This window comes from Spinacia oleracea, chromosome 3, assembly GCF_020520425.1.
Source record: "Spinacia oleracea cultivar Varoflay chromosome 3, BTI_SOV_V1, whole genome shotgun sequence".
Taxonomy (NCBI): Eukaryota; Viridiplantae; Streptophyta; class Magnoliopsida; order Caryophyllales; family Amaranthaceae; genus Spinacia; species Spinacia oleracea.
This window is the reverse complement of record NC_079489.1, coordinates 79,265,078-79,281,001: the sequence shown is the minus strand read 5'-3', so window position 1 is coordinate 79,281,001 and position 15,924 is coordinate 79,265,078. Positions and strand designations below refer to the sequence as shown.

The 15,924-nt window shown below is 42.9% G+C and overlaps 3 protein-coding genes across 4 annotated transcripts; all 3 read left to right on the top strand.

Annotated features, from left to right (window-relative positions):
• Positions 1-5,469: 5,469 nt before the first annotated feature.
• LOC110791504 (N-acylphosphatidylethanolamine synthase) lies at positions 5,470-10,056 on the top strand. 2 transcript variants are annotated; one of them, XM_056840515.1, is made up of 6 exons: positions 5,470-5,855; positions 6,320-6,370; positions 6,959-7,086; positions 8,120-8,205; positions 9,287-9,424; positions 9,512-10,056. In XM_056840515.1, exons 1-6 carry the CDS (start codon positions 5,629-5,631, stop codon positions 9,794-9,796), a joined length of 915 nt encoding a protein of 304 aa, XP_056696493.1. In that variant the 5' UTR covers positions 5,470-5,628; the 3' UTR covers positions 9,797-10,056. The 2 variants fall into 2 exon arrangements, with proteins under 2 accessions (XP_056696493.1, XP_021851948.1); XM_021996256.2 differs by lacking the exon at positions 6,320-6,370 and having other exon boundaries at positions 5,472-5,855.
• Positions 10,057-11,019: 963 nt separating this feature from the next.
• On the top strand, positions 11,020-11,946 carry LOC110791499 (uncharacterized). Its single transcript, XM_021996250.1, has one exon. It carries the CDS (start codon positions 11,020-11,022, stop codon positions 11,944-11,946), a length of 927 nt encoding a protein of 308 aa, XP_021851942.1.
• A 2,341-nt stretch (positions 11,947-14,287) lies between these two features.
• Positions 14,288-15,586, top strand: LOC130469806 (uncharacterized). Its single transcript, XM_056839296.1, has one exon. It carries the CDS (start codon positions 14,288-14,290, stop codon positions 15,584-15,586), a length of 1,299 nt encoding a protein of 432 aa, XP_056695274.1.
• The last annotated feature ends 338 nt before the right edge of the window (positions 15,587-15,924 follow it).

Genomic DNA, 15,924 nt, shown 5'->3' with positions numbered 1-15,924 from the left:
CTCTATCTATGGATATTCGGAATCGACGGATCTTGGTTTCAGTGGGAGCTGAGATCGTCACAGGCAAGAAATGAATACTCCGGAAACGATGATATTACCGGAAACGGAAATATGGATCGTATCGGAAATATAAATATTATCCAAGTCGTAGATGTTGCCGGAAACGGAAACATGGTACGTATCGGAAAATATTATCGGAAATGGAAATATTACCAGAATCGGAAATATTGCCGGAAACGGAAATATTGTCAGAATCGGAAATATTACCGGAATCGGAAAATAATTCCGGAAACGGAAATATTAAATATTTGTTCGAAACGGAAATTAATTCCGGAATCGGAAATGTTAAATATTGTTCGTATCGGAAATGAATTCCGGAATCGGAAATTTAATCGGAAGCGTATCGTACGAATAAGCATCGGACGAGGCCTGCCGGACGAGGCCCAGCACGAAGCCAGGCCATCGCCCAGCAAGCCAAGCGCGCCGCACAAACAGCCACGCCAGGCCCAGCGCAAGGCCAGGCCCAGCAGGCCGTGGCAGCGCGCGCGGGTGCTTGCGTGGGCTTGTGGCTCGCGCAGGCCTCGCTGCGTGGGCTGCTGCTCGCACGCACGCATGGGCGGCCCATCGTGGCTGCCGTGTGTGTGTGCGTAAGTGTTTGTGTTCGTGCACGTTTCCTAAAACGTGCAGAGTTCGGTTAATGATCAAATTCCTAATTCTATTTGATAAATTAATTAAATTAGAGTTCTTGTAGGATTCTAGGTTTAATTAATTTGTATCTGAATAGGATTCCAATTCCCTTTCCATAACCCTATAAATATGTGGCCTGGGTTCACAATTTATAACGAGTTTCAAAGTATTCAAAGTGAGTTTTTGAGAGAAAAATTCAGCCACACATCTTGCTCAAAAGTGCCGAAAATTCTAGTACCTTAAGGGCGATTCTAGTTGGTCAATCTTAAGGCGGATCCGGACGTGCTGTGGACTATCTACGGAGGGACGACACTTGGAGTCCTAAAGACTTGTTCTGGTTCGGTTCGGGCGCAGCTAGGGAGGGCACGCAACAAAGTGTATGCATCTAAATTATGCTATATGATTATGTGTAAATAATATGTAATCCTGGGTTAATGGTTGTTTCCGCATGATTTATGTAATATCATATGTATCATAACCTAACATCTAGAATGCCTCAATCTCCTAGCACACGATCCCAAAGCCATCGAAAGAATTCACTATCCCATCATTGGTTTTGGAGGGAGTATCATTCATCCTGTTGGCGTTATCACTCTGCCAGTTCGAATTGGAGATAGGCAGAATGGGCGGAAAATGGAGGTGGACTTCTTAATCGTCAAAGACCTGACGGCATACAATGTCATCCTGGGACGACCCACCTTAAACAAGATCAAGGCTGTAGTCGTCACCCATCTGATGCTTCTGAAGTTCGTGTGCGATGATGGATTTATAGGCACCATACATGGAGATCAACAACAGGCTAGGGATTGTTACCTGACGACTCTCAACCCGTCAGCATGGAAGCAAGATTCTGCTGAAGTCAGCGGAAAACGAAAGCATGAAGATGAACCCCAGGTCACCAAAGAAATTGGACCCGTCCAAATAGAAGCGGTCAAAATTGAAGAAGGTGGCTAAGAGTAGAACATCATTAGGGTAACCATTGTACTCAGAGCCTACAAAACGGCCTAACTATTGTACTCAGAGCCCACAAAACGGCCTGTAAATACCCGTCTAAGACGCGGTGAATGTAGAAAGAAATTTAGTAAATTAACACTTATCTGACGAATGCAAGTCTCTGTTGAAAGAAACTCACCAGAAAATAGTTCCTAAACTGGCATCCCTATCCGCTAAATAAACAATACCAAGTGCTAATAAACATGAAGGGTTTGGATGTACCCCGTGCTAATAAACCCGAAGGGTTTAGACATCCAGCATGACGCCTTTTCTTTGAAAAGCGCCCAAAAAGACTCAAACAAAGAGCAAAACAATCAGACCTAAGACCTCCTCCTTGGATGGCGTCTAAAAAGGCTAATCGTTTAACGGCCTGAGAAGTGGCCTAGATTTGCGCCTCAAAATAGGCTCGCGAAACATTCAGACATAAGACCTCCTCCTTGGATGCCGTCTAGAAAGACTAATCGTTTGACGGCCTGAGAAGTGGCCTAGATTAGCGCCTCAAATTAGGCTGATCACCTAAAACACTGAGGTTTCTGTCCAACAATTGGACCCAACGAAAAAAATTTAAGAAATCAGTACTGAACTGATAGAATTAAAATACAGTGCACAACGGCACAGACTGTTTATACATAGCGCCCAAAGCGCAAACAAAGCAAATCAAATAAATGCCCGAAGGCACCAAAGTTATTACAAACGCCCACGGCGTCATCTAAACCAACTGCAAGAAAACCTGCTCAAGGATGAGGGGCAATGGAACTCCCGTCCTAGACGTCCTGGCCTTCAGGGGAGTTCACCTCGTCTTCTTCTATGTCTTCGTCCCCGTCACTAACGAACTCGGGAGGATCTAAGCCCAAGCGCCTAGGCGTCGAAACAGCTATCTGGTGGGAGATACGGCGTTTGAACCAGGAAAAATCCTTCCCGTCCATAGACTGATCCCACGCCTTTTGGGCACTCTCCAAGATGGACTCCTCGCCCAACTTAAAAGAGCTTGCAGCCTCCTTGCGCACGGCCTCGATCTTCCCCTGCATGGCCTTGAGCTGACCTTCCAGAACGTTCACCTTGGAAGAGAAATCAGTCACCCGCTCTAAGACGGAAGAGTACTCCTTTCTCAGCATGGTAAGCCGCCCCTCATGTTCCCGCAGCTTCTCTTCATATTTCTAAGCGTCCATCTCGGCCTTCTTCAGCTCTTCCGTCTTCAGAGCAATCTTCTTATCCGCGTCCAAGTTGATCAACCTGGCCGTCTTCTCAGCATATTGCTCATGATTCTCGATCTGGTCCTTGTGCTTGAGCATCTCATTGTGCATATCAAAGCGGTAGTTCCTACTCTCAGCACAGCGAATGAAAAGCTGTCAAAAGACAATATAGAATTAAAAATAGCGTACACATATAATCATAACCACAGAAATACAGGGGTAAGTATCTCACATCAAGGACGAGAGACTGAAAGGACCCAAAGAATCCCAAGTCAATCCCGAGGAGTGACCTCACGTACTCCTCAGGGATGGCCGCATACACATCGGCAAGGATTTTATCTTTCGCCTCTGAGCTAAAACCGGCAGAAGGAGGGATGCTCGCCACCTCGGCCCGACGCATCCGCTTGAACATCTCAACTGAACCAAACACCAAGATTAATAAATACCGTGCAAATCCCAACCTGATATCACAAATTTAAAGTACAGAGACGCTAACCAATTGGCGAAGCTGCAGGAGGAGTAGAGGCATTATCAGTAGAAGGAGCCTCAGTCTCCTTGCCTTTACCCTTGTCCTCTCTGGACATGGCGGTGGCGTCAGCCGCCGCAGTCTGATCGATTGTTGCCTCGTCAGCAGCTGCTCCGGCAGTATCATCCATTTTGGTGTCCACCTGGGAAGGAACCTCCTTTTGCTCAGGAGGAGGAATGGGCGTCTGGATAGGAGGAACCTCCCCCTCAGCCGGGGGAGCGGACGGTTTTGGTACCGACGGCTTGGTGACAGCGTCGGCCGGTCCCGTTTTCTTAAAGAATGGTCGTTTTGGCTTAGGAGCCTCCGTCGAAGATGCCGGACGTTTCTTAGTAGCCGGCAAGGTGGGTTCCTAAAAGAAAAAGAAATCAGCGACCAAATCATGACCAGAAATGAACAGATATATATATATATATATATATATTACCTTGGCGACGTCGCCAGAGGCACCCTCACAGGGGCAATAACTACGAGACGAAGGAAAGCAGGAAAGGAAGGGGTGACGCTGCTCAAAGCAAACTTGGCAATAAAACCAAAAACATTTGCCCATGAGTTGGGCGTCAATTGAGCAAGGCCAATGTCATACCCCTTCTAAAACGTCCATCACAAAGGGGTGCAATGGAAATCTAAGGCCCAACCTAAAGGCAGCAGTATAAACGGCTACCTCTCCTTGGGAGAGTTGGTCCACGGAGTCATGAGGTCGAGGGCTCCTAAGGCTAAAACCTGGGGGCTAGAGCAGAAAACGCTCAAAGTCACATCCCTGCTCCCTCGGGTACCGCAGCCATTTCATGCTGGGAAAGATATCCGACGGAAACAGATTGACGTCCTCCTTCCCCCGGACCATGGGAGGAAGATTTTTTGCAAACTCCTCGTCTGAGGAGCTAGAGGAGTCATCTTCAAAATCCTCGCGTGGAACGCGGGGACGGGAAGCCACATTCTTCCTTCTCCTAGGAGAATGTGCTGTTCTAATGGCCCCGTCTCCTGTATCATGGGAAGAATGGACTCCACTCCTACTTCCTTGGGACGGGTTCGAAAAAGGAACCCTATCGTCCCCCTCTCGCGGTGCAGCCCATGCACGCACGTTAGCTGTCCGTCTAATTCGAGCCATACCGTCCTGCATAAGGGACAGGAAGTCTGACTTTAGCAAAGAATGAAAGGGATAGGTGTCATAACCCCCAAGACGCCACCACAAAATACTATAAACAATAAACGAGAGAGGTCCCACAAGCATACAAACAACAAGGTGTTGATGGAAAACTTACCAGAAAATGATCAAACTGATGAGAAGTCTTGGCAAATCCTCTAAACCCTCAAGAACACTGGACATCAAATCCAAGAACACTCAAGCGCACGCACCAGCAGATCTTTGGCAGGACGAAATTTACTTTCTCTCTCTAAAGAAAAAATCGCTCTGAAGTAACAAAAGAAAAATGAAAGAGGAATTGAAGCTTTTAAAGGAAAATCTAAGCTCTGAAAAGCCCTCACACGTGGCGTTCCTTCCGATCAAGCAGCCTACCCCACAGTGACAAGGGGCATCCTCCTTGAGGGGCAAATGATGTGGCCTAAAAAAATGCCACATGACTGCACTATCAAAGCCCAGAAAAAAGAATCCAAAAGCTTGCCTACGGGCATTTTTCAAACTTCACATGGCCCAGGCCCAAGCGATTAAGAGGTCCACATTGGGCCTAAACAAGCCTCCAGAACCAATACAGGACACGTGTCACAATCTTGCGTAAACACTCAATCATGCAGGACCAGTTCCCGAGAAACCCTAGCACTATAAATAGTGCAGATCCCTAGGTAAAAGGGCAATCAATTCATTCCCACCAACCTAAGAACTATCTTTGCTCTGCCTTCTCTCTACAAATTACTTATCTCTCTAGCTTATACTTACTTAAGCATCGGAGGGAATATTCCTACGGGAATATTCTTGTTTTGCAGGTTGCCAGAAGTTCGTGTCAGGTCATACTTGATACCTCCGAGGAACGCGTGCCACATCAACACTGTAAAAGATCCCACAACAAGTATATAATTTTTTTTTTTTTGGACAAATTTGGCATGAAAATACTCCAGTTCGATTTGGTGATTTGGTTTGACCCATCTCCTAAACCCCCCACCAAAACGTGAAGCTTCCACCTACTTTTGAAATTTGATAGACGGGTTCAGACTACAGACGGCCCCTCGGCGCCGTAGCCCCGCCATTCCGCCAACTCCTCCAAATAGCTAGAAGCGATGAGAGAGAAAATGGGAAAGAGAAGGTTGATGGAGTGGGCGGCGTGTGGGTCACATATGTACGGGATTCCCCGGAAGTTAACTATAACATCAGTCGGCACTTTCGCCAAGGCGGTGACGACACTTCTCAACACCACCACCGTTCACAACGGCGAAACCCTCCACCACTTCGTTCGATCTCGCCCTCCCGGCGTTCCTCTCCTCACTGTCAGCAATCATATGTCCACGTCTGTCTCTCTCTCTCTCCTCCCATTACATTTTTAGTTCAATTTTTCAATTAATGTTGTTGATTTTGTTGCAAGTGTAAAATTTAGTAAAAAACCCTAAAGTTTGATCCCTTATTTGAATTTTCTTTGTCATGATATATTATAATGGAGCTGCATTTAGTATTCCAGGCTACTAAAAACGATGTGAATCCTAAAATAATCAGTGTCATTGTAATTTTGGTTGAGGAATAACGTTCAATGCAATGCAATGTTTCGGGCTCTTCATTTTAGCTCAATTACCTGCGTTGAATCCTCGAGGACCTCGACAATCCAATGTCGGTAGTGAGGCTATGAAATTTATTTTAGAACAGAAACATGGATTGTTTTTACAAAATAGCCGAGTCTGGCACATGTCCAATTTAAGCACGGAGTCTGAGTAAATTGAGGTCAGTGTAATTGAGGTAATTATAGTTTTGATTTTGTAGGGGAAGGAGCTCGGTTAAGAAAATACAGTGTGAAATTGTCAACATTTTCAGGTAGAATGTTGAAAATTCAGTGTTACTGAAGAATGGTTTGAAGGCTTGTTTGGTGTATTGTGTATATGGCCCATCGTATTGCTTCCTTACTCAGTTTGTATTCCCTTTTGTGCAACAACTGCAAACCAAAATACGTGCACAAAGCTACAGACAAATGCAAATAGCATCATGCATTTTTTTTAATTAGGTAGGGGGTGTAGATAAGGTATTCGTATACAGTATAACAGTATATGACTGATGTTAAAAGATCAGTAATGACTTATCTAATATTTGACTGATGTTAAAAGATCAGTACTACTAGTGACTTGAAAATCTTAAAATAGTCCCTCGGTTTTCAGAAATGTTTTTTCTCTTTCATCTTCAGCAGCCTGCTGCATTTCTCTGATTATTTTACCCGTAACATAAATTGAAATTTGTTCATTTATGGTTTTTCCCTTAAGAAATATCTGCTTGGTTTAAACTGGTGAAGTAGAAAGAAAATAGAATTAATTTGTTTATTTCCCTTCGTTTTTAGTTGAGTTTAATGAACTTGTTATGTTTAAGAAGCTTCTTTTTTACTGACATTGATGGAACTGATAATTCTGTCAGGTTGGATGATCCGCTTATGTGGGGATTCAAGGGCTTTCCTATAACAAATGCCAAATTGGCAAGATGGGTACTTACTGCTGAAGATATATGCTTTAAAAATACAGTGATGTCTTATTTTTTCCGACTTGGTATATACTTGATTATGATTCCCATCTGTCTTATAATGTATGCATTTGGTGAATACATCCTTTGTCTTCTATTCCTTATCGCATCAATCTACGTCTAATATCAAGTTTCTAAATTTGTTATTTCAAGTAAGCCTGATAAAGTAAAATCTAATATAGCACTACAGAGTAGTTGCTGAAACTTGAAAGTATAATGTTTTGCTGATTTTCTCGCAGAAACTGGTTGACTTTTAAATAGGAACGGCAAATGAATAGTATCATTTTGGTAGGATTAGTGTGAATCTTTTTGGGAGAAGTTTTCTGAAGCTATGAACTTGCTGGGGGATGTTAGGCTTCTAAGGTTTTGTTCTCTTCATGTTATTCTTATTTCTTATTAGATAAGACCAGTCCAGACCAGAAAAATCAAAAGCACTCACAGAAAACATTCAGACCAGATCAGACCACACTAGACCAGAAACTAGAAAAGTCATACCACATCAGGTGAAGAGAACAAAACCTAATTTCTAGAAATGGTGTGGATGAAGAAACATTTTAGTCTCAATAAATGGCTGTGGCAGTCTGGCAGACCCTCCTTTCCAAACTAAAAGTAGTTTCTTGTGAGTTGTGTATCGTATTCTTAATTTTGTCACTTTGGGTTTTGTATACCTTTGAGTCTGTGACCGACTTGACTTTGGGCCTAATAAGGAAAGGTCACATTGACCTTTTTTGAACCACTATGATGCTACTAATGCCAGTCTCTTAAATAGAAAATATTTGTGCTAGAGGTTTTGCTCCACAATTAGATTCATATTTATGTTTAGTTGTCTTGGTTAATCTTTTTATTTCTGTAAGATACTTTATTAGTATCATGTATAACCTTCCTGTGTCTACACTTTGTATATATTGTTTCTACTGAGATATAATTTCAATCCGTGGTTGTTGTAACTTACAATTAATCATGCTTGTGACTGTCTTGAAATTTTCTTTAGCCTTAGCAGATTTGCATGCATGAAGTGCGTTTGAGTTGGGATCTCTTCTGAACGAGTCTATTGCACAGGAAAATGCATTCCTATAACTAGAGGTGGTGGAATATATCAGGAACACATGAATGAAGCTCTTGAGCGCTTAAGTGATGGAGAATGGGTATAATCTTGTTCTTGTTATTCTACAATATTCTTGCATAGATTTATATATTGCTCTGACTAGTAAATATAGGAATGTTTCCCATCTTATGACACAATGCACTTTGTTTCCTAACTAAAACATGATTTCCTAGAGGATTGTTGTATTTTTTTACACAATGGAAGTGTATGAGCTATGAAGCTTACACAATTTGGTTTATTACGTATTGAAACTAAGGAGGTATGATTTTTGTTGCGACTTGATGGTGATATCCTGTTCAGACTAATGCTTGTATGAATCAGTGACTTGAATCACCAGTTTTTATTGAGATAGTGGACTACTCCTACTTGTTAGCTACTGATCACTTACTTAAAGGTCCCCATTCAAAATCATAGAGATACCATTTAGAGCATGCTTGGATTGGGTGTGCAGAGGGTCCGTAGTACCCGAAGCACTGGAGTGATCCAGTAGCGGGGAAGGGGCCTAGAAGTGCCCCGGGTAGTGGCGACAATGCTGCTTGCGTTGCGGGGGATGCCCGCGCGTAGGGCCCGGCCTGCTTCCCGCCCGAAAGAACCGCTCACTAGCTAGCCGGAGTTTAATATAAGTAAAATTAAGGTGGTCGCAAGGAGGGTGATGTGGTGGTGTTATGATGGTGTTGTCCGGAAGGGGGAATCTATTACCCCAAATGAGGGAAATAATCACCCTAGTAGAATGGTGGGCAACAATTAACCCCATAACAAGGATAACAATCCCCCTCTTCCTTTTACTTTCTTCTTACCAATACTAGCTTATTCTCTTTACCACCACTTCATCCCGTTATTATCATCTCCAATTACCTTAATTGTTCTTAGTTTGACTTTTATTTACCCCGTAATGCACTATCCTCAATCTAGAGCAATTCATATAGGGTTATTACCATTTAGTTGATGCAGTCATGCAGTATGAATATTGTTATTGAAAGTGTACATCATGTTAGAGAATGAATTTGGAGATGGAATAATCTGTAAAACGCTATTGACGTAGTTATGTATTCCTAACTTCAATAGTTTTGAATTAATGGAGAGCGACTTTTTGATATTGATAAATTTTCTTGATCTTTCAGCTGCATACGTTTCCTGAAGGGAAAGTGTCTCAAGAGGATGGTCCAATAAGAAGATTAAAATGGGGAACTGCTAGTCTTATTGTCCGTGCCCCAGTGACCCCGGTAGTTTTACCAATTGTCCACCATGGATTCCACAAGGTAAATAGGAGGTAGACCTATAATAAACTCCTAATTCTCAGTTTCTTTTGATGGGTTTAGTCTTTATGCAAATCTTCACTTGTTCAGGTCATGCCAGAAGATTACTTATTTGGTAGACGACCACCATTTCCTCTGGGCAGCAAGCATGTAAAGATTATTGTTGGTGAGCCAATAGAATTTGACCTTCCCAGATTGAGGGATATTGCATTATCAGAATCACATGATGAGGAATCGTCGCCTAGGCTTGGATGGCCAAACATCACACCTTATGGATTAGACGAAGTAGCTCAGAGATATCTCTACTCAAACATATCACAGAAGATACAAACTGTCTTGGAGAACATGCGTCAACATGAGGAAACAATCTCTTAACAAAGTGATTGAGATCCGTGATGAAGCCACTTCTTCCCTGGAAGTTATACACATTCAACTGAACCATTTTTTTAGGGTTCTAGTAATATCCATTGGAATTTCATGGTTATATGGTCCCCAAAAAAATAGGGGATGATGTCTTAGTTATTTCTATAATCGTATACGCCAGTGATCTATAATGTGCTTATATTCATCCCTCTACAAATTGAATTTTTTAGAAGATGCTGAGCTATCCAATACGAGGTACTCCATTTCACATCTGTCCTTCGCTCATTGCTTTATCAGTTCTGTTATGTTCTTTTCTGTTCGGTTATTTAGATGTTAGGTTGCATTCATAAACATAATGTGATCCGGTTTTAGGGTTTTCCGTTTTTTAATACGAAGTACTAGACTAGAATAAAAACCATATTTAACCTCGAAACAAATCAATCTAATTTTCCCCTTATAGTTAGAACAACCTTATAGTTCCGTGTTGTATCCTCGACGCTTGGCTCTGGTAATGTAAACTTTGACACTTCATTTTAGTTTGAAACCGTGATTTTTGTTAGAAAATAATAGCCGAGTCTGACACTTGAACACGTATCTATGTTTGATATGGGCATCCGAGTTCGAGTAACACAGGGTCAAACCAATATTTACAATAGTCGAATCAATAAAACATAATTGGGTGAATAGCCCTAGTTAGCTTTTACTCTGGTTTTTTTTCATGGTACGGTAACCAACCATTGCCCATAAGCAGTGGCGGCTCTTCTTCGTGGCATGGGTGGGTCAGGCCTCCTGGACGACAAATTCCGTACTTCTGTAGCATATATTTAGCTTTTGACCCACTAAAATTTGAACATAATTATTATTTTTATTTTTTTGACATAGGGAACATAATTATATTAAAGTCATACTTCGTACTATATTGCTTAAATTTTATACTTGTCTCCTCGTAAAGTCATTTAAAATCCGTCACTGGCTCACTGCCCCACTCTTTAGAACATATTAGGTGCACCCGGATGGACGGTTCACCCTCTCACATTTTTCCTTTACATATGATGAGAAAATGCGAGAGAAATCACTCATGGGCATAAAAATAAATTGCACCTAGTAGTTTTCGATAAAACTCCAATACCCTGGTTTAAAGATTTGGACTTAAACCCGAAGTAACTGAACACCTCACATGAATACATGATACATCTCATTCCATTTTCTACCGATACTTTGAAAAAATAAAAACAATGGTTATGAGTCTTATGACCATTAACTCCCTTCTCACACCCACCGCATCTTGCCCAAACCCATCGTCACCTAACGGTCCTAACCGTACCGTAGCCTTCACCACACCGGAATACAACTACGCTTCACGACTCTCTCTCCTCCTCCACCAGCACAACTTCATCCCCCTCTCCTGTCCTACCGTCATCGTCGGTCCCACTTCCTCCACCAAATCGTCTCTCCTCCAGCAGATCTCTCTCCTTCACCGCTTCTCCGCCATCGCATTCACCTCTCGCTCCGGCATCTCTGCCTTCTTCACCGCCCTTTCCGAATCTCCTTCTCTTCCTCACTCTTTTTTCCCCGCCGGAGAAGAATTCATCATTGCCGCTCTTGGAAAAGACGCCGAGCTCCTCACTCCGGAGATTATCTCCAAGCTATCCCCTAACTCGAACCGAGTTAGAATCGTCCTCCCTTCCAACCCCACCCCGAGTGGACTCGTCGACTCTCTCGGTCCTGGACTTGGCCGTCAAATACTCTGCCCCGTTCCTCTCGTTTTGGGCCTTAAGGAGCCTCCCGTTGTACCGGATTTTCTAAGAGATTTGAGCTCCATGGGTTGGGTTACTGTTCGGGTGAATGCATATGAGACGAGATGGGCCGGGCCCAAATGTGCGGAGAAGTTGATAGAAGTGGATAATTTGGATGGGCTTGTTTTCACGAGTACATCGGAAGTTGAGGGTTTGTTAAAGAGCTTAAAGGAATATGGACTGGACTGGGATGGGATGAGGAGGAGATGGCCTGGGCTTATTGTTGCGGCCCATGGGCCGGTTACGGCTTCAGGGGCTGAAAAGTTAGGAGTTAGAGTTGATGTGGTGAGTTCTAAGTTTAGTAGCTTTGAGGGAGTAGTTGAGGTTTTGGATAATAATATTTGGAGGAATTCTAACATTTATTGATTTTTTTTATAGTGTAACTTTATGTTTAATCTTTAGTTTTTAGGCTGACATAATAATCTTGTAAACTAACTTACGTATGTTTATTTTGAATTTTTGTAGCATTTTGTGTGAATAAGTTGAATATTCGAATGGAATCTATCAATTTTCGTTGACATGTTATCCTTAATATTCTATATTTTCTCCATCCATTTTTGTTTGTCCATAGGTAAAATTCACTTTATTATAGAATTGGGTGTGAAATATGCAAATGAGTTAAAAGAGAATTTTTGCACAAGATGCCCTACAAGCTTGAGTGCGATGCAATCTTGGAAGGGGTCAAAATGGCAAGTGGGTTAACTCGTAATATAATTATGAAAACAGATTGCAAGGAAGTTGTGGAAGCTATCAAGAACGATTACCAGGAGAGTTCGAATGTTGCAGCTAGCTATTACCAGAGATATTAGAAAGAATTTTTTGTCATTTAACACCTTAAAAAAACTAGTTTTTGTAATTTAACACCTTACTTATTTTTTTATTGTTTTTAAACACCTTAAAAAACAAAAAAAAATTAGAAATCAACACCACTTGACAATTTTTGTTAGAAAAACATTAGTTTTTAACTATCTAAAGTTCCCAAGGCATGATATGGTGGTAAACAACTCCTTATACCATCAAATTATGCTTTGGAAGTTATAGCATGATTAAAAATCAACGTTTTTTTCTTATGGAAATCGTTAAGCGGTGTTGATTTATAAATTTTTAGATTTTTAAGGTGTTTAAATATAATAAAAAATAAGTAAGGTGTTTAATTACAAAAACTAATTTTTTTAAGGTGTTAAATGACAAAAAAATCTTATTAGAAATGAAGCAAGGAAATTGGACTTCTTTATTTGTTTGAAAGTTAGTAGGAAAATACTTCGCAAGTAGTAAGGCTCATAATCTTGCCCAACAACAGAGAAAGGGCTTTTGTTTTTTAATTTGCTTATGTTTTAGCTGTAAAAAAGGTATTAAAAAATATAAAAATAAATAAATGGTATTATGAAGAGGGAGTACAAGTGGAAAGACTTTCTATGTAAGGTATGAAACACCCCAAATAAGAATATGAGACTGTTATCCCACTTTTTGTACTAACGACATAACTACTTTGACGTTTGATCATGTCGTGTCTTCCAGGTATCGTCGTATCACAGGTAAACGTCGCGTCGGATGAGCACGTCGAGTGTGACAATAGTCGACGAGGGTCCAGGCGACATAAGACTAGCGACAGGATACTAGCGACAAAGAAGTAGTAACGATCGACGAAGAAGATAGGTGGAGATAGGTTAAGATCAGAAGCCCAAAGCCCAAGATAGCTGGCGCCGCCACACAAGCAGAATAGGTCTAAGGAGTCGCCAAGGAATACGGAGGACGTTGGAGACCAGAAACGGTCATGGGCAACGATCAGGGGAAAATCCCTAAAGGATAGGGATTCTCCCAACCAATGAAGCCGTTATCTTCCGCATATAAAAGCTTAGCAGCAGGGTATTAGAGGACACGTGAACTCAAGCACTCACACTTTTGAAGCTATTAAGCATTCATATTACTCTTGTATTCGCTCTTTAATTTTGCTACATTGATAATACACAAACAATCAGATAGGAAACTTAGTGGATTGATAGCCTCATAGCTATCCGCGATTTTTTACCTTATTCCTGGGTTTTCCGCGTCAACACTTCTCTGTGTTGTGTCTCTTTTGTCTTTATTTATTTGATCCTTGCTTAGTTAGTGTCGACCCGAGCCAAAGGTCGCCCCTAGACGAAATTTGGCATAAACAGTTTGGCGCCGTCTGTGGGGACATTAACTAGGTTTCACACAAAATCACCCTACACACCATGACTACTGAAGAGATGACGCTCGCAGAGATGAAAGCGGCCTACGAAAAGGCCCAAGCAGAGCTGGCCCAAGAAAGGGCCTCCATTGAAAACCTCCAAAAGGAGCTCGACTCTGTGAAAAGTACCAAGCATCAATCGCGTTACAAGCCAGGTGCAAAACCAAAGAAGTTGATATTCGAGATGACTGACGACTCCGAGGATCTGTCCGACGACGAAGAGCCACATGGAGAAGAGGATGAAGCAACACCGGACCCCGTCACCAAGCGCCTAAATAAGATGGAAACTCACATGAAGAAGCAATGCTCGTTGATGCTGAAGCTGATGACCAAACTGCCAGGGGCACCCACGACCGTGGAAACCGAACCGACCGACGGGTATGCAGCGTCGCCGTTCTGTGAAGCGATCGCTAGGGTGACGGTACCACACCAGCTCTGACTCTCTACGACGGAACGTCCGATCCATACAGACACGTCAACGTCTACAAGCAGCGAATGTGGCAGATCGGCATCCCCTACGACCTGGTCGAGCCCGTCATGTGCAAATCATTTAGAGGAACCCTCGACGGAGTAGCTCTGGAATGGCTCATGAACATAACACCTGGATCCATCTTCTGCCTGTCCGACCTCATCAACGCCTTCTACCAGCAATTCGCCAATAGTCGCCAGTGGGAGAAACAGACAAGTGACCTCTATCGGTTGGTCCAAGGACCCACCGAGTCGGTACGCGATTATTTTAACCGTTTTAATTGTGAGAAAATTAGTATAAAAAACTGTGATGTCAGGACAGCCATCGAAGCATTCAAGAGAGGTCTCATCCCCAACTCGGAGCTGTACCGGGAACTAACCAAATATCCCTGTGCAACCTTCGAAGAGGTCAGATCGAGGGCCACTGCCCAGATGCGGATTGAAGACGACGAGATTACACGAATGGCTTCTCAGCGACCAGCAGGGGGCAGCAGCGACAGGAGGTCGTACACCCCAAGGAACAACAGCTGGAGACACCAACCATACAACCGCCAGAACCAGCTACAAAATGTCAATCAATATGATGATACTAACAATGTTTACAGGAATGAACGGGTCGTTTATCCCCCCGTCTCCGAGTATGGCTTCAACGTCGACATCGGAGGCGTGGTGAACGCCCTTCAAAGTGTAGGTGGTACCGTCAGATGGCCTAAGAAGAGCGACAGACCAGACTCTACGAAGGACATGAGCAGGTGGTGCGACTTCCACCGCGACAATGGCCACACAACCGAGGAATGCATCTCCCTCAAAAAGGAGGTAGCGTATCTACTGAAAAGAGGCCACCTGAAGGACCTACTGAGCGACAAAGGAAAGGAGACGTACAACAAGGACAACAACTCCCAACCCAACCCAGCACCAAGGGGCGACCGACCGCCCCCGCCCATGTTCGAAAAAGTGGTAAACGTTATTTCTGGTGGTTCAGATATATGTGGACTAACTTCTTCTGCAGCTAAAAAAATCAACAGAGGCGAATCCGAAACCGTCAAAGAGGGGCAGACCGAAGACGAAGTAGCACTCGACAAGTCATTAGCAGCGATGATAATAACCTTCGACGACTCAGATTCAACCGACACACAACAGGAACATCATGACGGGCTAGTCATATCGCTCCCAATAGGCAACGCTCTCATCAAAAGGATATTGATCGACAACGGCAGTTCAGCAAACGTATTGTTCCTAGAGGCTCTGCAAGAAATGGGACTAGACGAAAAGAGTATAATCAGAAGGTCGACAGTCCTAGTAGGATTCAGTGGAGAATCGCTATGAACAGTAGGAGAGATATCGCTGCCTACGTACGCAGAAGGTGTTAATGTGATGACCAAGTTCAACGTCGTCGACTGCCCATCAGCATACAACGTCATTTTAGGACGACCATGGATCCACAAAATGAAGGCGGTGCCGTCGACATACCACCAGTCAATCAAGTTCCCAACCAAATGGGGAGTCATGGAAATCAAAGGACAACAAAGGGACGCAAAGAAATGTTATGAAACGGCGCTGAAACCATCAAAGTCATCCATCTAGCAATTACAGCCTGGGTCGACGGTAGACGACCCCGACGACCAACAGATCGATGAGATAATACTAGATCAGACAAAGCCAGA

Bases quoted from the DNA above. Each gene is read 5' to 3' on its own strand.
- LOC110791504 (XM_056840515.1), top strand. From the start codon at position 5,629: ATGAGAGAGAAAATGGGAAAGAGAAGGTTGATGGAGTGGGCGGCGTGT. The intron at 7,087-8,119 runs GTATATACTTGA...TCTATTGCACAG, and splicing joins GTCTTATTTTTTCCGACTTG to GAAAATGCATTCCTATAACT. The intron at 9,425-9,511 runs GTAAATAGGAGG...TCACTTGTTCAG, and splicing joins TCCACCATGGATTCCACAAG to GTCATGCCAGAAGATTACTT.
- LOC110791499 (XM_021996250.1), top strand. From the start codon at position 11,020: ATGGTTATGAGTCTTATGACCATTAACTCCCTTCTCACACCCACCGCA.
- LOC130469806 (XM_056839296.1), top strand. From the start codon at position 14,288: ATGTGGCAGATCGGCATCCCCTACGACCTGGTCGAGCCCGTCATGTGC.